This window comes from Anastrepha obliqua, chromosome 3 (assembly GCF_027943255.1).
Source record: "Anastrepha obliqua isolate idAnaObli1 chromosome 3, idAnaObli1_1.0, whole genome shotgun sequence".
Classification (NCBI taxonomy): Eukaryota; Metazoa; Arthropoda; class Insecta; order Diptera; family Tephritidae; genus Anastrepha; species Anastrepha obliqua.
In genome coordinates this window covers 3,751,641-3,777,038 of record NC_072894.1, presented here as the reverse complement: position 1 = coordinate 3,777,038, position 25,398 = coordinate 3,751,641, and the positions used below count along the sequence as shown (strand labels likewise).

Sequence of the window (25,398 nt, the reverse complement as noted above, 5' to 3'; positions counted from 1 at the left end):
AGCATTCGTAACCGCATAAGCAGTACGACGTGGGCACGACATACGATTTGCTGAAGCTGTGCGAGACCCGATCTCTCTACTGCTAAAGCTATCCCATTACGAACATACACATACATACAGCGGCGCACGCTCTTCCGCTCCACATTCGTCGTACATTCATACTTCGGCTGTTCTCAATCTTGTGGCGCCCCATGCACATATTTTCACACACCAACATACTATGTTACGACAAAAACTGCCAAAGGCGAAAAATGTGTAATAGGTGTACAAGGCGAGCAACTATTAGCCTCGGGAGACGGTCCAGCATGCTTGACTGAGCTTTGTGTGTGTTAGTGCAGTCGGGTGTCGTCGTGTCACACATACTTGTTGTCGGCTTTTGAATGATGAAAATCAAAAATTTTAGATATTAGCGTCAATCAGCCGACACGCACACATATAAAGTTCTTGTCAAACAATGCTTGACCGTTACCCGAGGCCATATCGAGCGGACATGCAATGACGTCCAAAACGAGGAAATCTTCGAATTCTCCCAACGCTAGCAAGTGAGCCTCATAATTGGAGAGCGTAGCGCCAGCACGGTGGGCCTATTGAGCAGATAGCTTTTGGGAGAGCATATCGTCGTCAATACGGCATAAAAAAAATTAGTTATTTTTGTATTGGCCTGCAAGTTTGCTCTACGAGAGAGAGAGTGAGAGAGAGAGATCAAAAGCTAGAGAGCTTAAGTAATGTTGACGAACTTAATGGATTGCGCCATCAACAAACATTCAATGGCAGCTAGCTACACTTGTTTTCAAGTCGTCTAGTTTGGAATGTTAACTTTATACGAGTATGTATGTACATACATACTACTATATGAATGTATGCATTAGTGTGCGCGTAGATGGCAAGAGGGCAGGTTGGGTGGGTTGGGTTACACGCAACTGTTGGAGGCACTCATGTATTTATATATATATATATGTATATGTACATACATATGTATGTGTATACATACGTGTACGTGTACTGACTTTCAAATGAAATGCCTCTGATACTTTTTTTTATTCATTTTTGCTTTCGATTTTTTATTTGTGTTCCTTTTGTTGCTCTCAATTAACCTTCTCAAAATTGCAACAAGCCAATAAAAATTTTTGCCAACGAAAACATGACGTTGCAGCCAAACAACCTCAAAGCTGTTTACGGAAACAGAAAATCACCCAAGTTAGCTGCGGAAAGCTTGCTAACGAAAATGGAGCACTACATTCTCTGATTAATTTTTATACGCGTACTTATGCATATGTGTATGGGTATTTATTTGACTTGTATTTTCAAAATGAGAGAAAATGTTTACGTTGCATCGTTGGATGCACCGTTACCCCTTAAGCTGGCATAATACAACTGGATCATGCTCTGCTCTAACTTCTCCGCTCAAACAAGAAGAAAAATTTAAGCAAAACAAAAACACAACCCACTTGCAATGGTTGTGGGAACAAAATAATGAACTGGCGGTAATCAGACATCTGCAATGCCATGTATACAAACATCTAGACATCAGACACTTTAAAATGCAAAATAACAATTCTTGCATATGTATGTAAATACCCGCCAGTGGCAGAAGTGTCAATTGTCACTGTATAGCTAACGACGAAACTAGCGAATACAGCAACTAACTACATTTCTAGCGAAAGGTAACGCAAAGCGGGGACAGTTGAACTGATTTTTTTCAATTATCGCAGCTATATGGAGATTAATGAGAATGTAAGCAAGCAAACAAGACAACAACAAAGATGCAGGGCACTTTGACGTTCGTTCATATAAATTACATGAGATCCATTTTCAATACTAATTGTTATGATTTATTTTACGTTATGTTTTAACTTGATAAATATTGATTTTATTATAAAATAAAAATTTGCTAAATTTAAATTAAGGTATTATTTGAATTAGCGAAGTGTTTGGTATGTAGCCATTTTTGAGGTAGTTGATTTATTACATACTCGTAGAGTAAAGTGCATTGAGCAATGGCACTAGAGAGTTTGATAGTACAGTACAATCGTGATAGTCCGACATTTCTTAATCCGACACGTTCGGTAATCCGACAACCTCATAACGTCTATGGATGCAATTGGCATTATTTTATTTTAATCAGTCGTAGCAGAGCAGCAGAGGGGATTGTGTTTTGTTTCCCGGTCACAACGTATTTGTCATTAAATTTGAACGACGCCAGTTCTCTCGCGATTTCTGACGGTGTTGATGTGATTTTTTTCTGTCTTTTCGTGTCATTAAATGGAACCTTCGGTAGTCCGGAATATTTGATAATCCGACAACGAGTCGGTCCCGTATGTGTCGGACTATCACGATTGGACTGTATATCAGCATTAGCAATGTAGTAGAGGCGGGCAATTGCCTTCTTTCAAGGACATCTTAACGTTAAATTCGCCAGTTGATTACAAGAAAAGTGGGTTGGCGCAAAACCAGTGACCAACACCGAAGTTTAGTGAAATCGTTTGTTCTGAACTAGCCACGTTTACTGCGGGGTATGCATTCATTGATGTGCATACATATGTATATATATGAGTACATACAGAGAAATATTAAGGCCATCCAACCTGACTTGAAAGAGGATCCTACTGGGCCTTTATTCCATTTGCACTTAGATACAGGCACATCTAAATTTCTATGCGTATTTGTTTATTTGTAAACTTGTAAATTTCTATGCCGTCTGCGCTCGAAATACTCGCGGTAGTTTGAGTTGACGATTGCTGAGACCACCAATGAGGAAGTATAAATTATAAACGAAATCGAAAATGGTGAAAAGACTAAATAAAGCGAATGCGAACCGAACAATGAATGACGTTGGCATTCAAATTGAATTCATTGAAAGAATAGGCAATCTGAACGATGATTTGAGATTTTTAAAAGCAAAACCTCACTCGACACTACACCCACTCGGACTGGCCCCCCTCAACCAACTACTCTATCTAACGCAAGAAGCACGAGGAAAATTAGACAAAAATAAAAAGACGAAGATGAACTAAATTGAGCAAAATCTTTCATACACACATATGTAGATACATGCATTGTAGGACAAGACTTCTTGAACTAGGTATCTGCACTCAACTAATATGAAAAGACTTGAAGAATTACACAAAAATGATGGATAGAAATCATAGATTATCACAGAAAGATATGAAAACTGCAGTTATTTGTTGTCAGTTGTATACACACAGAACATTTTCAATTTTGTGTGCTTTGTTTTTTGCAGAAATTTGGAATTTTCCACCAAACCGTAATATTGTGCTCAAAACGACCAAATAAGAATATCCAATCATTTGTTTGAATATTTCAAACTTTCAATAAAAACACAATAAAATCAAAAGCTTAACGCAAATCATTAATAAGTTTGATTAGTTTTTCTTTTCCATCTTTTCTCAAACGGCGAGGCAAAAATAGTTTCCCAATAATTTTGAACAAAAAACTTGATTTTTTTCCAAAACACTTGGATCAAATGGCTCGGAGTCGCTCAAGTTCAAAAAGATACGGACTGATCCAAATTATGACTACGTAGCAGTTCAATGCGTTCTGTCCGACACTGTATTGGAATATGGCATAAACAGCAATGAATTACAACCCCATTTTGTCAGATATAACCAGCCAGCGGAAAAGACGAATTGGCGGCGGGATAAAAAACTGGAGTAAATGGTGTAAAAAAGTTCCATCAAAACAAAAAGGCATTGGAAGCGATTTCGATATAGAGAAACAGAAACTGAAATTAAATCAACTGAAACCGAAACTTAGTTGTAGCAGCAATGGCAATCAACAAAAACAAAATGCTAACAGATATTGAATAACAACAAAAGCCGAGCACAGCAGAATAGCGCAGACAGACAAAAAGTTACAGCAAAAAATATTGAAAGGCAAGCGGTGCGCGGTGCGGGGCGCGCAGCAACCGTCATAGAATAAAGCGAAACGTTTTTGAAGCTACTCTGAAGTTACAGAGGCGTGGTGGGAGCGAAGGGACTGTTTACATTAGCTGCACCAGCTGCCAGTGTTGTAATAGCTGCCTGCACCGCCCTGCTGCAGCTGCTATTTCTTTTTCCCCCGGACACCTTCTTGTTGCTTACAGTCTAGGGGGACGCGTCGTCGTCGTCATTGATGGGCGCCACGAGTGAACGGGGCGAGGAGACAAACGAGGACAAACAAAACGAAATGGGATCATGAAGACATGTGTGAGTGTGTGTGTGTATATATTTTTCTTTGCCACAGCAAGAATGAGAAGGCATCGGATGCGAAGTACAGAACAAAACAGAGAAACAAGAACAAGTTTACACTGCAGAGAGTGCGCAGCATTAAGGCTGAAAGGGAGCATCGGAAGGAGGAAATCGAAAAGGGAGAAGTGTAAATACAAAACGAAATTGTAAAAGGGCAACCATAAATAATGTACTTGCGGCGCAGACGCCATTAAAATAATAAAAGTGTATGCATATATACAGCTACAGGGGTGTGTATGTGAGCTGAGCTTACAATGCCACCAGTGAGTGTACTAGTTACAACAAAAACAAATTAAATAGCCTGTAAAGGGCGCAAGCAGAAGAGTATAGATAGAGAATAGGTAATAATATATATACATATTTTTCGGGTTATTTATGTATCCCCGCACTATGGCAATAACAGCATCAGCGAACGCTAGAAACACAACAGAAAATGCCATAAAAAGGGCACGGGGAAGTTAAGGTGTCTACCGTCAACGTCAAGTTGCACCTACTAGCGAATTGGGGGTAAATAAAATAAATATTAGCTGCGAAAATATAACAGTAAATAAATAAGTTGGTTAAAAATTTAAATATATGTATGCATGTATGTTTATGAAACATTTGCAATTATTTATAATGATAATATAAGCACTTATTTGATACACAGCTGTCTTTCAAGGTGCGTACTTATGTTTGTATGTGTTTGTAAATATCAAACTTAATAAGACGTAAATAGAGAATTGAGATGTATGCGTGTGTATGAATATTTACTTTGGCTTTCATCGAAACGATAACAAATGACGTACGTAGATATGAATTTGTGCAAATAAACAGAATAATACTACAAAATCGAAACGAAATGACGGGTACATAACATGGATGCGTGCATATTAGGGGTGGGATTATTTTCGAATAATATTCGAATAAACATTATTCGAATAAAACGAATAATACTATTCGTTTCAAATAATTCGAATAGTTCATTATTCGAATACCTTACTATTCGAATACCTCACTATTCGAATAGTTTACTATTCGAATACCTTACTATTCGAATAGTTTACTATTCTCTCACTATTCGAATACCTTACTATTCGAATACCTCACTATATATTCATTTACATCAGGGAGAAAATGCTTTTAAAAATATAAAAATTACATTGGCCCTTCTCATGGTGCATGCACTTGTACATAAACCGATTAGTAGTCCGCTAATCTAAATAAATATTTACCAAAAATATTCGAATAGTGAAGTTTTCGAATAGTGATGTATTCGAATAGTGAAGTATTCGAATAGTGATGTATTCGAATAGTAAAATATTCGAATAGTAAGGTATTCGAATAGTAAACTATTCGAATAGTGAGGTATTCGAATAGTGAGGTATTCGAATAGCATTATTCGAATAAACGAATAAAAAATTCGAATAAATATTATTCGAATTACGAATACCTCTCGAATAAAAGATTTTATTATTCGAATAATTTTTATTCGAATAGTCCCACCCCTAGTGCATATATTCAAGAAGGAAGTTTTTATTAAAATTTGCGTTTGCACATAGATAAATAAATGTTTGTTTAGTAGGTATGCCCACATAGAAATGTTAAACAACAATAAAATTTAAAATAAAAAACAGAAATTAAATCGAGACAAGTGAAAGGCGGAAAGAGCAAAAAGTGAAAGAGGAACTCCGTGGCAGAGTAAAAATAAACAGTGTGGCAGGCAGAGCGACAAACGTCAATAATAAAAACTGGTACCTACTGCAATTCAAGCTGGAACAAAACAACTGAAACACAAGCTGGCGGCCTGTGCAAAAGGCAATAAAGCAAAATTTCACAACAATAAACAACAAACAACAACAAATCGGCACATTCGAATATTCCACGAAAACACGCAAGCATGAAAATTATTCGTTTTTTAACTTCATTTACGATTAGCGGATTTTGGTATTTCTTTAAGAAAAATCGTTATTTCAATTGGCTAGTTAGTTAGGCTGCTTTTACGATACGAGTGGTTGGCTATGTGGATATATGTACATATGTGTGTATGTCAGCTTTTATTTACTTTTTTATAAAATGATTTTTCTTCAATTCGGTTTTAAGTATTTCTCGCATTTTGTTTTGACGGCGACTCTCCCTTACTTTTGCTCTTCTCTCTCTCTCCATCCAATCTCAAATGGTGCAAATAAAAAAAACATAAATTACTAAACGTCCAAACGACCGACGGGTCCGGCCGATCGTCTGTCCAAAAGTCGATGACGACGACAATGACCTGAATTTGTATGTTGGAATTGTTGTTGTCGCCATTGTGTTTGTTCGTATTGTTTTTACTGTTAATGTTGCTCATTTTGGTGGCAATGCAGTGCACAGCATTCGTGGAATTTCGTATCGACGTTGCGTTGCGTTGCTGCCTTCATTTTGTTATTTTTGTGGCCTTTGCCATTATGTTTTGCAGTTTAGTTATCTGCTTGCAATTTGCCCCCTTCTCTTCCTCTGCTAAAATCAACATTCATTTCTGTTTACGTTTTTCCTCTTATTACTATTGGCCAGTATTGGCTTTTCCAGAACTTCAGAAGCAACATTCAACAAATAAAAATAAAAATTGTTCCTGCTTGTAGTTTGGGGAGTATCCAAGTAACTTCTACAACACGCAGCAAGTGGATAAAAGTCTACCGAATTATAGGGGTTCGGTTTAGCAAGCCATAATTACTAAGTTGTGGCGGCTTTATTGAAAAAGAAATAAATAGTAGGCAGGTACTTATTTTTGAAGATTAACAAAAAGGTATTTCTGCACAAAAAACAAAGCATTATAAGGCATTTTAATTTTAAAAAAATTCTATATTTAATGCTTTGAAAGTAGCAAAGTCAAAGCGTAGTTTTATACAGCATTCATTGTGCAATTAATTACTATCTGGCTTCAAAAATTGAATAGTTAAGCGTAAGCAATTACTGCGCACAACAGCTGAGTAAACATCCAAATAAGGCATATAAAATGTGTTCAAAAAAAGTTATGCGATATGCCTGGTATGCAAACTTATCTACAAGAACTGTTCGTAACAATTAATTTGTTATCGCATTTAGAAATATTGTTTTCGATTTTTGGTAGATAATGGTACAGTTTCTTTATTTTTATTTTTTGTTAAGATGACGTTTTTTGGGATAATGAATTTGTAAGGATTTAACTCAGTCTGAGTATTCCCAAAAACATCGACTTATAATTTATTATTGCACATTTTTTTTTAACTTCCACATTTTTTAATTGACAACTCCGAGGAATTGCGTGGTTTATGCCAAATGATTTACAATATTTTGAGACCATTTATCTGTACTTAAATTTGGATAGTTTTTGTATTTTCCACATTTTCATGACAGCAACGAATTTTTTCGCGAAAAAATGGAAGTAGTTGTTTCAACTTTTCCAAGCTAAACCTTTTCCAATGGGCTCCAGTAAAGCTGCTTGAAATATAGCAGCCCCCTAATTTACTCTATTCGTTTTAAATAAATGCAGTGCATTCTCAATAATCACGATTGCTGCTGGTTTTGTAAGCTAAAACTATAAACGTTTAAGCACATACCTACATACAAATATCTCTTAAATTTTTATTTGTTAATATCCACCCACTTCTAATGAGTAGGAAATTCTAGGAAAATCGCGATAAAAAATTTAGTTTCCGCGGAAATTGAGTTCTGGCAATAAGCAAGACTCGCGATTGCTGGCAATGAATGCACCTCGTTTAGATAAAAGTCCAAATTCCACTCACACACACTTTTCCACTATCGCACATACGAACATACTGCTTTTTCGGACTCACTCCTGGAATTTCACGCTTGATTACTAAAGTTTTCCTTTCGTTTAAGTTTTGTAAAAAATAGAAATTGCATTTGGAAACTTTAATTTTATTTACCTTAATTGACTTCAGGCGACGCACAACAAAATTGTTGATTTTATTCGACCAGCTTTTACATTTCATTGGGGAGGCTGTTTTATTAAAAACCCAAATGTAACAAAAAAAATTAAAATCCAATTTAAAGAACTTCCCCTGGTTGAATATGCACTGCCATTTGAAGAATTTTGTTTCTCAACTCTCTATATTTCGTTTTCAAGCTTTAACTTTAAAACTAGAATTTGCGGGATTATTGAATATTCTTTATTTTTCAAATTCAAATAATTAGGTTTCTGTGTCCGAATTCCGTTTTAATTTATTATTCTTATTTATCACACATCAAGAATTTTCTTAACTTTTGCATCAAATTTCTTTTATTGTTTAACATTAGAAATTTACTATACACCAAAACTTTTTTCAGATCTTTTCAGTCGAACTTTTTAGTACTTTTTTACACCACTTCACTGAACTTTGTGAATTGTGCAATTATTTTATTAATACTGCTTGATAATTTTCCTTTTAACATTTCACTTTAATATTGTTTGGTTTATTTATTTAGAAAAGCAAGTGATCATTTTATGAAGTTGTCTTGTTTCACTTTTTCAAATAACTGTTTGGCGCCTCAACTCTATATTCGCGTTAAATATGCGATTTATTAATTTTCAATACAACCAAACCGATCAAAGTTTCAAAATAAACTGTCGCCACAGTCGTTACAATAGCAGACAATAGCACAAGCAAAGTCGCTGGAGCTACTTCTCTGCTTCGCTACCGCTGTGTATGTTCCTCACATTTCACTCGTTCTCAATTTTTCGCTACCAGTGAACAAAGTGGAATGAAAACAAATAGTTTCCCCTTGCTCAGAGCACGCAGCAATAAGCATTCAAAAATGCACTTTTTCTCATATACCAATAGCAAACGTACTCCGAATCGTACTTCACTACACGATGAACGTTCTATGCACAATGCCTGCTCTCGTGCAGCTTATAAAGTTGACTCTTTGTATTGCCTGTTTAGTTCGTCGTGTGATGCCACTCAAATTATTATTTTTTCTAAATAAAGTTTATTGGACCCGCTTTAAAACAAATTAAAATATTGAATAAAAATTCTCTGTTAGCATAGGGCTGGGTTAAATAATATAAGACTATTTCTCAATAATGAATACATTTAATAGATTTCTATTCGGATGCGAAGTTCTGCAGTACAAAAATCTATTGAGTGGCAGCGCTAATTGTAATTTCAAAGGAATTTCAGTAATGCTGCCAAAGCTGCAAAGGAAATGAGGTCGTTGGGACAGAGAATGTTATCTGATGATATTCTCTGTTTGGGGTTCACGTCAGCGCGTTCCTATCTCGCTTTCTGCTGCATCGTTCTCATCATCTCTCTTTCTCTCCCACAAACGCTCGCTGACACATGCAATCCACAGTTTATTCTTTATTCCTCCGTTATTTACACATCGAGCTACCAAAATCCGAAAACAAATCGTTAGCGTTCGTTCAACTCGCTTTGTTGTTTTGCTGGTTTTGCTGTGTAAAAATGCTTCATGTATACTTCTTGCTCTGCCACTATTTCACTGTTTTGTTTTGATGGTCTGTTTTTGTTTTTCGATCTGGTTTCTTTTCTGCTGTTTGATTACAAGCGGAAGTTGAGCGTAATGATTGGTGTGGCCGTGGCGCTCTGGTTTCTTATTTCATGCAGTGCACCGTGCTACAATAACAACACAAACATTTATAAAGCGAAATAAAAACGTACCAGAGAGTTTCCTAAACCACCACCAAAAGACCAACTCCATGTGCAACAACACAGCAAAACAACAATGCACACGCATACATACTGCGTTTGTAAGTGATGGAAGTGAATTGGACGTTGTGGGGTGCGGGGGAGAAAGCAGCAAAACAAAACATTAAAACGAAAACGCTTAATTTAGTGCGTCAGATAGTTGGCTTTACTATGGTCACGGTTGCCAAAGGTGTTGCTTATTTATCAAAATTTATATACATATGTTACATTTGTAATAGTTTCAGCTGGGAACATTGGCGTGCATTCTAACATACATACATATGTATATTTTCATTTTCGGCTATATATGTATGTATGTGCGTTTTGGATAAAAAGCCATGTTTCCACCTTCCAACTAACTTTACAAGATTCTATAAACTTTGTACAATGAAAAAATAGTTTTGTAAGATTTGTAAGAATTTTAAAAGAAATCAATCTTAATGAGACAACAACAGTAGATTTATCAGTTGAATAAAGCGAACTTTTTTTAAGGTTAATAACTTTACGCATATGGCACTATTAATCTAAATTTATAAACAGCGAAACCTCCCTTGGGCGGACCCTCGCTGTCAACCAACTTTTGTTCGCTCAAAAGAGATCTCCGCTCAAGAGTGGGTAATTTGTTTCAATACCTAAGACATGGTGTAGGGGAAAGCGCCCGTTAGAAGAGGCTACACTGTACGAGTAAATACATACGTACATATATAGAAGTAATCGGAATCACTCTCAGTAAAGCTCTTGCTGCAGACAAGGCTTGAATTCTGCCTTTACGAAACGAATTTTGTTTTTTCATATCAGGGGCCTCTATTTCATTAACTCCACTCACAGGACTACACTTCGAAAATTGTAAAAATACACACATACATACATATGTACCTATGTATGTAAGAATACTGTAAAAATGTGTGGCGATTAAGAATTGTGCTTTAGAGGAGTAACTGAAGTTGCAAACGCTTTAATGCCCACGCAGCATAGCTCAGCAGCTGCCGTGAGAGTTTTTCGATATCGGTCTTATTAACCCTTTGCGGTCATATTAAATTTGGACATGGGTGCTTTGCTGGTCGGAATTAATCTCCCCTGAAAGAGCTGTGACATGCAAGATTATGAAGGGTAAAATAGATTTATTAATTATATAAATAAATACAGTGTAAAACGAGTATGGTTCCTTAATGTGGCTGCTGAGAGTAGACATACGACCGGAATGTTAAAAAGGCGTTGGTGGTTGAGACCGCAAAGGGTTAAAACATACCTCTAAATGTGCGCTTAAATTGAAATTGATTAAGCGGACGCTAATAAGGAACAGCTGGCTTCGATCACCGGTCTTGCAAGCCTTGAAAGTGGTTAAAAAAGGGCGATTTTTACTCCGGCCTTGCGTTATATGTTCACTTGTGCTTACATAATTAAGTTACTTTATCATTTTACAAGATTCGTAAGGTTTTTCATGCAAAATGTTTTCGTAAATATTAATAAAAATCAAAGTTACAAACCGTGCACGAAATTCGTAAACTTCGAAACTCGTAAGATCGACACAACAATTTCAACTTTTTACTCAGTATTTCTGAGAAAACTTCTGGGCGTGCAGGTTTATATTATATATAGTCCATTCAATGAAGTGCAAGTTTGAAGTCACTCAAAAATCTTTGCGTGTGATGTTGATAATTTTCTCCCATATAAAGCACATTTTCTCAAGCCTCTTCCGTGCTGAGAGGACTCTGCTACTCAGTTGAAAATAGCAGCATCATTCCCCAACACCAACTTAAAACAAGCAGAAGATGGGGAATCATTCTGTCTGAAAGCACGCCGCAGATATACATACATACATATGTACATACAAATACGTGATAGCCCGCATCGGTTTCAAATCAGTCGCTTCAGCACATACGTATGTACATACATTCATATCTACATATACATTGTACACACACACATACATGCATACATATGTATATCATTTGCCTAGCTATCCTATGATATGGTGAAATTCTAAACTTGTTTTACAAGACGCTTTTGAAATTGTTGCTGCTTTATTGTTTCGAGTGATATTGTTGTTTCACATATTAATAAGTAAGTTTCAAGGCTTTGCTAATATAATTTACATGTTTATTAATCTGGCCACTAAATGTTAACACAGTCACAACACAAATATTGTAGGTGCGACAGATCAAGCTCGTGCGGGTTAGTAGTGAGTTTTCTAAAGCTAGACACAATGTCGCCTAAATTAAAATCGTGTTTCGATAACGCACGCTTATAGATCTACACACATACAAATACATATATGCATGCACACTCGAAAGATTCGCGGAGACTTAAGGTCTACGAAGGAAAAGTGGCGAGCGCTCATTGGATTTGGGAATTTGAAAGTAGTTTTGTTAAAACAAACGGCTTAACAAATTGGCACACCAAATATCCTCTCAGTAGGAACGATGAAGAGATGTAAAAAATAAAAAAATGAATTCATGGAGTTTTACCAACAACATTTTCAAGAATTAAATAAGCTTAGCCAAGTCAAAGAAACATTACGGTACGAATTGGTAATCAAAACCCTTCCACCCGCAGTAGATGCGAATGCGAAACGTTCGATGATATTTTGACTTGCTGCCTATTAATTAATACGTAAGTATACTTAGGTATACATATGTACATATTTATATATTTACAACTAAATTTGTATAGGGTGGGCCATATAGTGTACATTAATAAATGATATTAAGGTACATGCAGGCACACCTTTGTTTTCACTGGAAGAAATCCGACGGTGCCAAATCACACGGTCGATGTTGATGACCAATCAACACCGCCTCGGCGCGAGATAACGACATTTTCCAGCTATAACTTTTCAAAGAGCAACACTGTACGTTCGTCAGTGGAGTTTTTGGGAGCCTTCGAGTGGTTTGAGACGAAGGTATCTAAGGGAAGTGATAAATGTTTGTGGCCTAGTGAGTTCATGTATGTAATGTAGATACATACTTAGTCCTGCCATAAGTTCTGTTACAAGTTAAGTTCCTTATAGATATGAAATTATAATACTTTTTTCAATGAAGTTAGTTTTATTAAGTCATGTAAATATTAAAAAAATAAAGAGTTTTAATTTTCATTTGAAATGGTCACCATTTAAGCCTTCAAACGATTATCGCTGCTTGAACCAAAGATTGTATGAGACTCTTCAAATTTCTGTGAGGACTTCCAATTTTGACCACAAACTGTAGTCCACTGGTTCCAGATCTGGGCTTCTGCGTCTATGAACCCAGGAATATGGTTTTGCCATTGCTGGATGGTTTTTGCCTTATAGGCTAAAGCGGGGTCTTGCTCGAAGGTCCGACGCTCTCCATTGAAGGGGGTACTGCTCAATTGCTTCACCACGCCTTCTAAGACATCCTTCTGGCATACTTTTGCCCCGGTCTTAACCTCCTTTTCGCAGAAATGAAGAGATGTAATGCCTTTACAAGAGGAGCCAAACTATTACGGAGGCTGAATGGTGGCCACGCTGAACAACATTTTTTACGTCTTTAAAAGTTTTAGCATAGATTTTGTCGTTTTGCTTATTAAAAACTGCTCATCTGTGAAAACAATGTTTCCATGGGCGTTGACCGCGTGCCACCAAAGAAGCTGCTGCATCTGTCGCGTCTAATTTTCTTCAAGAACGTTATCAAAAGATTACCAGTTGAACAACGGAAGGCTTTCATGTGGAGATCATCTCAAATTAGTCTTGACATGAATCTGGTCGATAAATTCATTTCCCTGGGCATGATTTTCTGCTTTCTAAGGGGATTTCTGCGAATTCTTTCTTCAACAGCTGAACTGGTTCGAACCACAGGAGTACGTTCACTTCCTCTTCCGTCTGTCCCTTCAGACGTTTCAAATTTCACTTGCACTTTTACCACACTTCTGCAATCCAATAACTGCAATGCGATTATCCTTAGCTCCCCACTCCAACGCTAACAAGCGAAATTTGCCACGAAACTGAGTTTAATTTGTGAGTAGACAACGCATACGAAGGGAACTTTTTTGTTACAAAAGTTATGGCAAGACTAAGTGTAATTGGCGCTTACACATTTTTTGGATGTTTAGCTGAGCTCTTCCTCCTATTTGTGCCGAGGGGCGACCACTATTCGAACAAAGTTTTTATTAATTTCGGTGTTTCGTGCAATGCGATTCGACCCTACGTACTTCGAATGGTAGTCACGCACCAATCATTCGGCTACAGCGGCCGGGGCAAATTCATGGTGTGAGAAAATGATTTTCAATTCTGAAATTTTCACAAGAAATAATGGATCAACTAGCGGTAGAACCGATATTTCTCAGATTTTCTTTTATTTTGGTTTTAGCGCTAGCAACGGAGGCTTTCAGCTGTTCCATGCGTTTACGTATGCTCCTATTCGTCATGTAGGTACTAGGCCCACTAGTTCAAATAACAAAAGCTTGAAATTTAGATAAAAATTCCAAATAAAGTAATGAATTTTAACATTTTTTTCGTCAAATCTTTTCGACTATCAACTACCGCTTATTTATTTTTTTCAGTAATTAAATTTTTTTTATTTGTGTTTATTTTTCTTTTTTCGCAATATTTCCAAGAAATTCGCAAGTGCAAAAAACCTTCCGCTGCTCGAAAGCTTCACATTATAATTAGCCGAATTCCACGGAGAAAACATACATACATACATATATATATAAGGGTGTGTTTATACGCAAAATCGAATGATGTAATTCCTCGGCTTGTAAGTTATCAAGTTTAATTGATACCTTCATTCGTTGCAGTGTGTGATCTTACCCAAGAATGATAGAATACAAGAATGCACCATCCGGCCTTGACTCCAGCACAGCAACAAAACAAACGAATAGAAAAGGAAGAACAAGCGAATACAAATGAAAAGCAAGGAAAAACTGCCTTTGGATACTTCATTATTTTATTTGATTGAAAAAGCGCAATAGTCACTGAATATCCATAAGCAAGTGTTTGTTTATTTTCTGTGTTGACGACGCTGATTCTGTGAATGGCACCACTTTTACATTCTCTACATGGATCAAAATGTGGATTCAAATTAAGTATAGATATATGTACTGTATGTACACACATATATACATATATATATATACACACACATATGTATATATTATATTTTTCTCACCCATCTTTCGCCTCGCTTTTTGTTTGTTTCGCATTGATTTTTGTATTTATATTTAACTTTGCAATTTGTTTTAGTTTCGTAGCCGATTTAGATAAATAATCAATAAAAACTAAGAAAGCCAGTAAATTCATTGTGTCTTCGGTGAGTTAATTCAAGCTACAAATTGTAAACTAAGAAGTAGAACTGAATGAAGTGATTCGAGGTGAGGTGAAAACATTCTATAATCTAACCGCATCGAACCGTTTTAAGTGCGCCTCTTTTCATCTTCACCGCGAAATTACTGAACAGGTACTATTGTCGCAGAGACTCAATTTCAGTTTTAAGTTTGAGTGAATGCACAGGTGTCCCCATGACACGCAGATACATGAGCACACATACATACATACTTATCTACACATGTCCATATGTATGTGTAACGAGGTGCTTCAGCGACGCCAAATGGATCAATGTACGCAACACGCGCGTAGCTTTTAGCCTAATGGCAATGTTTGTATGTACGCATGTATGTAGATATGTATGCGCAAGTGCTTGAAGCGATAGAGGAGTCAATAAGCGCGTTATTCATTAATGAATTTTTAGTTTGTCTTAATTGTTTTATTTGTTATTTTATAGCGTTCATTTTGCTTTCTGAAATTTCTTTCATAATTTGCCACTTAAGCTAAAATTGTGCTGTTGATGGTTTCTTTTGAAATATGCAAATATGTATGTATGTAGCTTTTAATGAAAGATACTAAAAAAATAAATCTGGTGTCGATCAAACTCGAGTAGAGCTACAGTCACTCACAGCTTATCTTATACAGGCAGGATTTTTTTGTTAATTGTATTAGGATTCGCGAGGGCGGCCGCCGTAGCCGAATGGGTTGGTGCGTGACTACCATTCGGAATTCAGAGAGAGAACATAGGTTCGAATCTTGCTGAAAAGAAGAAATAGTTTTTTCAAATAGCGGTCGCCCCTCGGCAGGTAATGACAAACCTCCGAGTGTATTTTTGCTATGAAAAAGCTCCTCATAAAAATATAGGAGTCGGCTTGAAACTGTCCTCCATTTGCGGAACAACATCAAGACGCACATCACAAATAGGAGGAGGAGCTTGGCCAAACATCCAAAAAGGGTGTACGCGCCAATTATATGTACATACATATATATACTATATATTAGGATTTGTGAGGGGAAATAGTTCCAAATTCATTCACCCTTATACTATTAAGTTATTACATACGTCTTACGTTCGTGCCAATTCGAATGCGCTACAGTCATTTGGAGACCAATTTACCAGACACCGAGATGTGTTCTATATTTGCATTTGAAGCACGTGAGTCACCAAAGGAACACTCTTCAATTAACCGTAAAACGGACTCTCCCATCTCTCCATTATTCATCCCTGCCACGCCTGTAATGCTTTTGAAACAATGGAATTAATTTGAAAATTCCGAAAATTATAAATTTTTTAACTTTAATTTGGTTGCTCGTAGCAGATTCTATATACAAAAAATTGTCTATACTACAGCACAACTAATTACATACACAGGATTTATTTTACTAATCTGCTGGTAAACCTATAAATTTCAAAGTCAAACACTTGATGTGGACAGACGGGCATCCAGCAGTTGGCCTCCATCTATAGAGGGTCCGGACATTCCCGACTCATATCCGTAACTCATTGTCTTTACTCCTGTTACTCGCGTCGTCAGAATTCGATGCTTCTTGGTTTTTTATTCTTAATGGTTTTCATGTGGCGGCCCCTAAATCCACCGCACAATCTAGGGTTTTAGTTGAGGCTTGATCCGACGCTCGCATAAAGGGGGTTTACCTAATTTCGCCTTCTTATATTGGCTTGTTTACACACTTGACGGAAAAATTTTCAAAATTATCATATTTGGTCTTTTAAAATCGAGGTCGACTGTAAAATCGATCTGACTGAAGCATGGAGGCATATTAATAGAATTTTCTCTCGTGTTCTTATGGGTTACAGATTGCCAATTAGGATTTCCATAAAAAAAAAATAAAGTAAAAAAACTAAAGTTTGTTATATTTAAAAAATTATAGTTTGTTTTTACTAATAGCGTCAGTCTTTCGGTCTTATTTTTCAGTCAATCATAAATTGAAATGCAGATGTACATACATATGTATGCATGTACATATTTATGTCCTTTTTCCGTTCCTCTTAATTAATAAAATAAATTTGATGTACTCGATAGATATCTTACACAATTAACAGATAATTTCCGTAGACACAAACAAAATTTTCCCACCGAAGTACCAAATTCTGTTTGCTTTCATTCCGAATCGGTGCATTTGCAAAGAGCTCACGTACAAACTAGTTCCGTATCGCAAAAAATACAACAAACAGTTGTTTAATACCTCACTTCCCACACACAAATCCAATAAACAAGATTGAACGGTAAATTAAGTTGTTTGTTTATTTGTTAGTTTGCCTCTCGCATGCAAAAGACGAACAAAGTGAAGATATGTATATGTAAATAATACAAAATGTTGTTATTGCAGCAAGAACTCGTGTCAAATGGCATAAATTCGCCGCACTGATTAGATAAACACGCATTCATACACATATGCACGTATGTATGTATGTTTGTGTGCGTGTTGATTAAATACAAGAACATGTGTATGTATGTCTGTGAATAGTGCTACCTACAATTATTTGGACTATCGAGCAGCGTATTTTTATGATCTTGACCTCTGTTTACGACACCCAGTTTATAAGTTGAGTTGAGTTATTTTATTTTACTTTCACTGCAAATTATGTCGAGTTCTGTTTTTTCAAATTGACATTTGCAAAGCTAATTTTGAAAGTTATGGTTTAAAGCAAATGAGATAACAGTTAAATTTCTCAAAACATATGTATAACAAACCAAAATAAAAGGAACACAAGAAATCATACCTACATATATAAACAAAAAATCATATTTACGGATAGACATACATAAAATTTTCTTAATATTTGTTCTATATTCACTTTTGCCTAAAAACATGAAAGAAAAAAATCAGAAACTTATGGTTTATTATTAATAAAATGTATTACTAATATTTAAGGGGACCCAGTGGTCTAGAAATTTCAAAAAATCGATTTTTTTTTTCACTATTTCGAAAGTGTAGTATTTTATGAATATACTGTGAGATTTTCATGCGGAAATTCCCAATATTATAGCTTCTACAAGCCCATTAACTAGGTAGAGAGCGGTCCGCGCGCTCCTGTATCTCAAACTTAAAACTCATTTATCTCGAAACGACTTTTTTCGGCCTGATTTGTCAAAAAAAACTGTTCAACCGAATCATCTAAAATTTTAATATGCTGTTCACAACATCATTGGCTATCGCTCGAACTAGAATCATATTATTACTTCATTTATTTCGTATTTTTTTGGTTAAAAAACTGGAAAACCCCGATTTTAGAGTGTCAAATTCAAAGCCGTGCCATTTTGTAAAATTTTTTTTATTTTTTATTCTAGTAGCGAAACATAGCTACAGTTATACTGATTAATACAATAATTTTTTTGGTTTTTGTGTTTCAGATAAATAGAAGAGCCAAAATGGACAACACCGTCTGGGTCCAATTTTTCAGGAGGGTCGAATTCTGCGCCATTTTTGAAATTATTAAAATAAAAAAAAATTGCTTTTCCGTTTTGTTTGTGAAAGAACTTAAATAAAAAGCCTAAAAAATGTAAATATCGTTTTCTTTTTTTACTGTAAAAAAAAATTCCTGAAAATACCCTAAATTTTCGAGCTATAGACCACTGGTGCCACTTAAAAATCATTCATCTAATTCTGTAACCCGATTTGAAAGTTGATAGCCAAGACAGACGGCGGCGCTAATCGGGATTGCCGTCGCAGTTAATTCCGATTAAAATTGTGAACTCCTGAATTAGTGAACACCTGATTTGCTTATTTGATAGTTTTGTCAATAAAAGATGGATCGCAGGCAACAAATACCTAATACCCGCATTTGTTGCCTGGCGATCCATGCCCTGATACTAAGAAATAATTATTTATTTAAAAAAATCTTAAACTGCTATTTCTCAAACTACGCCGAAATATCCAAATAGTTAATGTAATTTCGAACGTATTAGCGCAAACTAGCATTGCATCCAATCTTTCTTATTATTCTCTTTAAAAGTTTAATTAGTTTTCACTCACAATAGGTATTAACTGCCATTTTTCGGCAATGTTACCATCGAAAATTCCCCGAATCCGCTTAAATTATGAGAATTAAGAGACCTATAAAACCATGAATTGACTTCCCTAGTTCCAATATCCACAATTTGGAATATAAAATTTCGTAACACTCTCGAGTAATAATCGCGCATTATTGATAAAAAAAAAATGTATATGTAATATTTTTCAAATATCCGCTTTCACACTTTTATGAGTTTGGAAATTTTTGCTCATCAGCTAAATAAGTTTTTGCAGTGAGCTTTAAAACTGTGTAGAAAATTTGAAATTTCGTTCTTTTTTGGATAAGAAATGTGTTAATCATCTCAGTTTACACTCGTGTTTACTTTGAAATTCATAAAAAAAAATCAAAATTAATGTAATTTTAAAAATTATTGCTACTCACCTTCTTTGCAACACGGCCAAGCTTTTTGCCCATAAAGTAATCTCGTAAAATTGCAAACATAGACACACTGTTTAAATTTTTTCTTGGATAAAGACTTTTTCCCACACACAAACTTTTCTCAATACAATTGGCTTCTTTTGTTTCGAATTCACTCCAAAGTTTTAAAGTTCTTCTGTCTCAAGCGCTAATTAACGCACTTAATGCGCTTTACCACTAAAATACGTAAAAGACATTTCTCAAATTGTAACGAAAATGCTGGTTCGTTGGAAAAATGTACGAGAAATTTCATAGAAACATTAAATGCGACGCAGAAAAAATCTAACGTGAAGCAATAAATGAAAAAATAAAATGAGTGCAGCGACACATCGACCAAGAGGCCCCGCTGAGAGAGTGTGGTGCACTGCGAAGAGAGCAAGTGGATTTTACAAAGCCTCATGACAGAGGTGGACTCTGCTTAGCTGCTTGAACCAGCTTCTTCAGAGCAATACATTTTGAAGGTGCCATTAAAACGAGTTAAAAACCAGGCTGTGCTTTGCAAATCGAATAGTTTGGAACTGTAGTATTTGCTTCAAAATCCGAAATTGACTTTTAGAACAATAATTCAGACAGTGATCATATTCCTGAACTGACTAAAGGGCCACTGAGCTGCTCTCAATTAGAAAATTCTCAGTTAAGTAATTTAAAATGACACTTTGAAATCTTTAAACTTTGAACCAATTTAAACGAAATTCTCCAAGTGTTTTAGATTCACATGAGGCTGAGCTTATTAAGAGGTTATTAAAGATTTAAGAAGCAACGAATGAAACAGATTTGAGCTTCCACTTTTCGTTGCACTGACGGACGACGAACTGTTTATCGCACAATTGAAGCCATCAAATTCATCACTTCCGAAGCACTTTCCAAATGCTGGATTCGCCGATTCGTTTAACCTTTGGCACGCGCGCAAAATATTTTCCTATACCCGTAAGCGTAATAAGTAAACACATACACACATGCACAAATGATTGCTTTTAATGCTTAATGCGCTTTAATGGCTAAGAAAGAATACGGTTCACTTCCGCTTCACACAAAAAAAAAAGATAAAAAAGTGGCTATTATCAATCGAAAATAAAGAGCTCTGGACGCGCACAAATACCGATTAAGTAGGAAATGTATTTTTTGTTAAACACTGTGACGATTTGAACGGCTTATGATGAGCTGACAATTCAATTTCCGCAAACTATGACGAGCCGCGATTTTCAAGTTCAAGAGCTTCGGCAAACAACTGGTGACCGACTGAGCCAACGCTGGCGCTGAGCGTATAATTTAAATATCAACAAAAAGCAGAACGTAGAAGACTGACTACTGAAAACTGAAAACTGAAGGTGCTCGAAGTCGGTGTGCGACCTGCCGTGCCCCCTCGATGTGCATATGAGTGAGTGCAGCGCTGCATTTCGAGCAGATTGTCGGAATTGATGGCACTGAGCTTGTGGGTGGCAGGTGGGTCGCAATGCGCCAAATAACTACTCTATTACACTTTTACTTCTTCACGTAAAGGTACAATAGTAGTACTACAGCGAATCGCATACCACTGCCCAACCTCCCGACCTAAGCCAAGTGATGGAAGAGCACTTTAGGAGGCGTTGATATGCCCACGTCTTCACGTTTATTGAGTTCATGGGAGCGGAGGTGTGCAAAACTATGACGACTGCATTTTGTGTTGTGCAGATTCGTTTTGCAGTGAACGGGTCTGCAATATTCGTACGTACACTGCAATGCAGCCAGAGACCCCCGTAGGCAATGCAACGCATTGACACAGTTCCTGTAATTTCTTTAATTAGTCGAATGCAATGATAGGTATGTATATATGCATATTCTATAAAAAAATACCGGTAGTCGAACGATAAAGCGCAAAATATTTATTGTTCATTTAAATTTATTATATCGTCTTCAAATACGCTCACCCAGGCCAGCGATTCATGAAAACATTTTTCAAAGACATTTCCCGGAATCGATTTCTGTTCTCGTTGCTAATTCTCTTTCATGCCTTCTATTGACCGAAAATGCATGCCCTGAAATAGTAATTTGAATTTTCAAGAGAGAAAAAGGTCCATCGCAGCCATCTTAGGTGGATACGGAGGATATTCAATACCGATTCGTATGACGCAAGATGTGTCTTGATAAATTTGAAGTCTCCACAAAATAGAAGAAGTATCCCCACAGCCTTTTTTATAGTATCTTTATATCATCAGTGACGTGATTGACTGTTATCTTCTTATAGAGAGCATTTATTTTCAGATTCCACAAAAACCTCTGGATTAATAACTTAAAATTTCTGGAGCGGGTTAGAGCAATTTATGCCATTCCAATGCATGCTGCTCCAATGCATAGATTGGCTTTAGATTTGTCGTCACACAGCAAACTTTTAAATTGCCACTGAATGAATCATTTAGGTAAATATAATATTCGTAATTCGGAGAACATAGACTCGAATCTACGTGAAACACCAAAATTAAGAAAATTTTTCTCCGAGTGTATTTCTGCCATGAAAAGCTCCCCATAAAAAAATATCTGCCGTTCGAAATGGGCTTAAAAGTCACGGAACGCAAACCCCAAGTAGGAGAAGGAGCTTGGAGCTTCATTGTGCTCTTGGCCAAAAATTGTTTTACATTGGTTGCCTTGTGAGATGTTGCTTTTTGAAGAACTACTCAACTTCATTGATGGTAACCGAATTGAAGGACAATATTGCCAAGCACAACTTTGGTTCAGTTGCGGTCTGAATATTATAGCAGGTTAAACTCCTACTTATCCAGAATCGACTCCGACATATTCAATATACGTTTAGCATGTGAAGGTATCCCGCACGACACTAACCACCTATTCACATACCTTCTCAAATCCACTCACCTAACAATCCCTCTGAAGCCAACCTGTCGAAAGCGCACGCTTGCTGAGCCTAATATTAGATCAGTTAGACACAGAAGATCGGTAACTATACCGTGTTTGGAAATCCTAGTGAACTGCTACAACAACACAACAATGGCTGACTATTGTCACAGACACATAGATAAGAGTACGTTGGTCACTTGATAGAAGTAGGCACTAACGTGAATGTCTCTGTTCGGAAAGCGTGTTAGGATTAAATATTGCTGCTGTAACCTCGTATCGCTCCATGAATTGAGCTTCAAGCCACAAAGGTGTTAAATACTTATTCTGCAAATAGTCTGCTAGTTTTATTCAGTAAATACCGACTCCAACTTAAAAAGAAATCTCGTATTAGAATCCTTGTCCGTTTCTGGCGTTTTGCAAATTGTGAATCCAAATTGAATTTTATTTCTTAAAGAGCGCCTGGGATCCAATGCGCACTGGGGAAATGAAACATTGAAATATTTTTTGTTGTTTTTGTGGTAGTTGTTGTTGTAGCAGTATAAACATTCCCCATACATATACAGGGAGCTCTGCTGAAGTGACAGTCCTCGGCCGGATATAAATCCGGGTCGTTCCGGTTACGTAGAATCGACTGTCGTGAGAAGGAAAATATTTCTTGTAACTATCGTCGCTGCATGCCAAGCCACTGAATGTATTTCTGCTAAGAAAGTCAGTTCACGCATATACATAGAATTAGAAGTGCAGCTCGGCCTGAACGCCGAGCTGCAGCGTATCAGGTTTAGCATCTGTTTCGATTTCGACGTATTTATAACGGATGTAAGAGTCATATCAACATACGTATGTATGTATGTGCTATACCCAATGTTTTCCTACACTACTTTTCCATGTAAGGCATTGTTGTGTTTGCAGAACCAGTCCTATAGACTTGTGTAGTTTTTCTCGCTTTTATGCCTGCAAAGGTCGGTCTGAGGTTGCCTCGAGGCCAGAGTATTGCATATTAGCGAATGCATATCCGAGGGCAACACACAAATGACACAATTCAATTGCCCATCTGTAATGCCAGCAAATTATTAAATACCAGAAAGTGATATGGAGATAGACGATAAAGACGTATTTGCTAAAAAATCTCATACTATTACTCATTGTTTTTGGCTTTATTGCTGACAATTACGTGCATATGTATTTGTTTTTCACCTGAAAACGTACGTGCATACGTCACTATACGTCTCAGTGGCTGACGGTGCAATGTTTCCTCAGTGACCTAACGGCCTATTTACCGCCCGTTCTGCCCTGATTCCGCACCAACAGCTCGCCACCAAAACCCAAAATAAAGGTTTTTTCACTTTTCTAGCTGCTTCGATGTGGTACCTCAGCCGGGCTTTACGCTTCTGTGTCGTCATCGTTTACGTCGTTGTCGTTGTTGTCATTATCGTTGCAGTATGGCGAATGCGATGGGGTCGACCTTATTGTGACGTCATTGTTTGCAGCCAACATCACTGCGTAGAATTTGCAGATAAAAAAACGAGTTTACTCGTACACTCGACGCGACTCAATGCGCCAAAAAATCAATATTCTTTGCATCGCCGACGATGTTGTTGTGGCTGTCATTTGTTGTTTTTCCTGTTGCTGTTGGTGGAACTGTTGATGTTGCCTCTACGGTGACCCACCATTAGAGTTGTAGTCGCTTTGGTTTTACTGCTGTTGTTCCTCTACTTATAGTTGTTTGTTTTTGTTTTCTGCGCGCGGTTAGCTGCTGTGTCTGGGCGTCTGCGAAACGAATTCGTTGACACCAGCGGTGTTTGCGCGGTGTGGCTGGCACGGCACGTGGCACGTTGGTGTAGCATCGTAAATAGGTTACTACGTTTTTCCCGAAAACCTACTCACTATACGAAACACCGATTGCCAGCCGACCGAATACAACCGAGTGTACGAATGTGTAAACGAAGAACGAACAAGCAACTCCCCCAATACCCAGGCCGGTTTGGTGGCACGGATGATGGGAACCGCTTTAAGAGACACCAGTCGTAGGTGTGAGATGCTTGGTGGGAGTTCAGGATTGACGAACGATTATACAATCGACAACCTTTGTTCGTCAGTGGTTGCGTCACTGCCATCGAATATGCGCCAAAAAGACCAGAAAGCAAGAAAAAGATACGCAAAAAAAGTTTGAGCACGATTGCGTTGGGTGGGATGCAACTACACACCTCTCGCATGGCTCTGCAATGGAAAGTTACACACACGCAGACACATATCTAGAGTGTGTGTGTGTGATGATAAGCATTTCGGCGCACTAACGAACATTCGAGTGTATTTGAAGCGTGGTTGCATGGAAAAATACCCGATACATCCCTGCAAAAGTTACTGCGCCAACAACTTCACACGAGTTCGCAGAAAGAAGACCAGGAAGGCGGTGAAGGACATAGGACGTGGCAAGGATGCCAGAAAGTATCACAATATTCCACTGCTTCCGGCAATGAACAGCAAACCAAACGAAACAAGACCATTCGGCGGGTGGGTCTTCTTTTTGACGGAGAGGAAGACTTGGATTTGGTTGGGGACTGTGGCAGGGAAATTGGGTTAAATTGTGCGCGGCAGCTGAAGTGATATCTAGTAGTTAGTTTAAACATTTTTGATGTCGCTTTTAACGGTTTCATAAAGGCGTTGGAATTGAAAAGGTGATAGAGAATGTTTTTGAGTTCTGAAGGGTTGCAAACTGAAAATCATACACTAACGCTAATGTGACATAACTACACTAAATAAATAAATAAAAAAACTTTCTGTTACGAGATATGCGGATTTATATGGAAGAACCTCGAGCAAATTTAACAAACTCGGACATCTTTTCTAAATAAGCCCATACGTTTATAAGAACTTTTTCAATGGCAACGCAATTTAGATATATCATTCAATAGAATAAAAATAAATAAATAAATAAATAATTGG

At 37.0% G+C, this 25,398-nt stretch overlaps 1 protein-coding gene across 2 annotated transcripts in view; it reads right to left on the bottom strand.

Moving 5' to 3' along the window:
- The window catches only part of LOC129242940 (3-phosphoinositide-dependent protein kinase 1), a 51,693-nt gene extending 30,882 nt beyond the window's left edge, over positions 1-20,811 (bottom strand). The window contains exons 1-2 of one of the 2 annotated variants that reach the window (XM_054879892.1): positions 20,723-20,811; positions 19,588-19,800 (exon numbers count right to left, since the gene is read on the bottom strand). In XM_054879892.1, the coding sequence (XP_054735867.1) occupies positions 19,588-19,647 (60 nt within the window). In that variant the 5' untranslated portion in view covers positions 19,648-19,800; positions 20,723-20,811. Of the gene's footprint in view, positions 1-8,131; positions 8,807-19,587; positions 19,801-20,722 lie in introns of those variants that run through there. The other variant, XM_054879891.1, reaches the window with a different exon arrangement.
- Between the last annotated feature and the right edge of the window lie 4,587 nt (positions 20,812-25,398).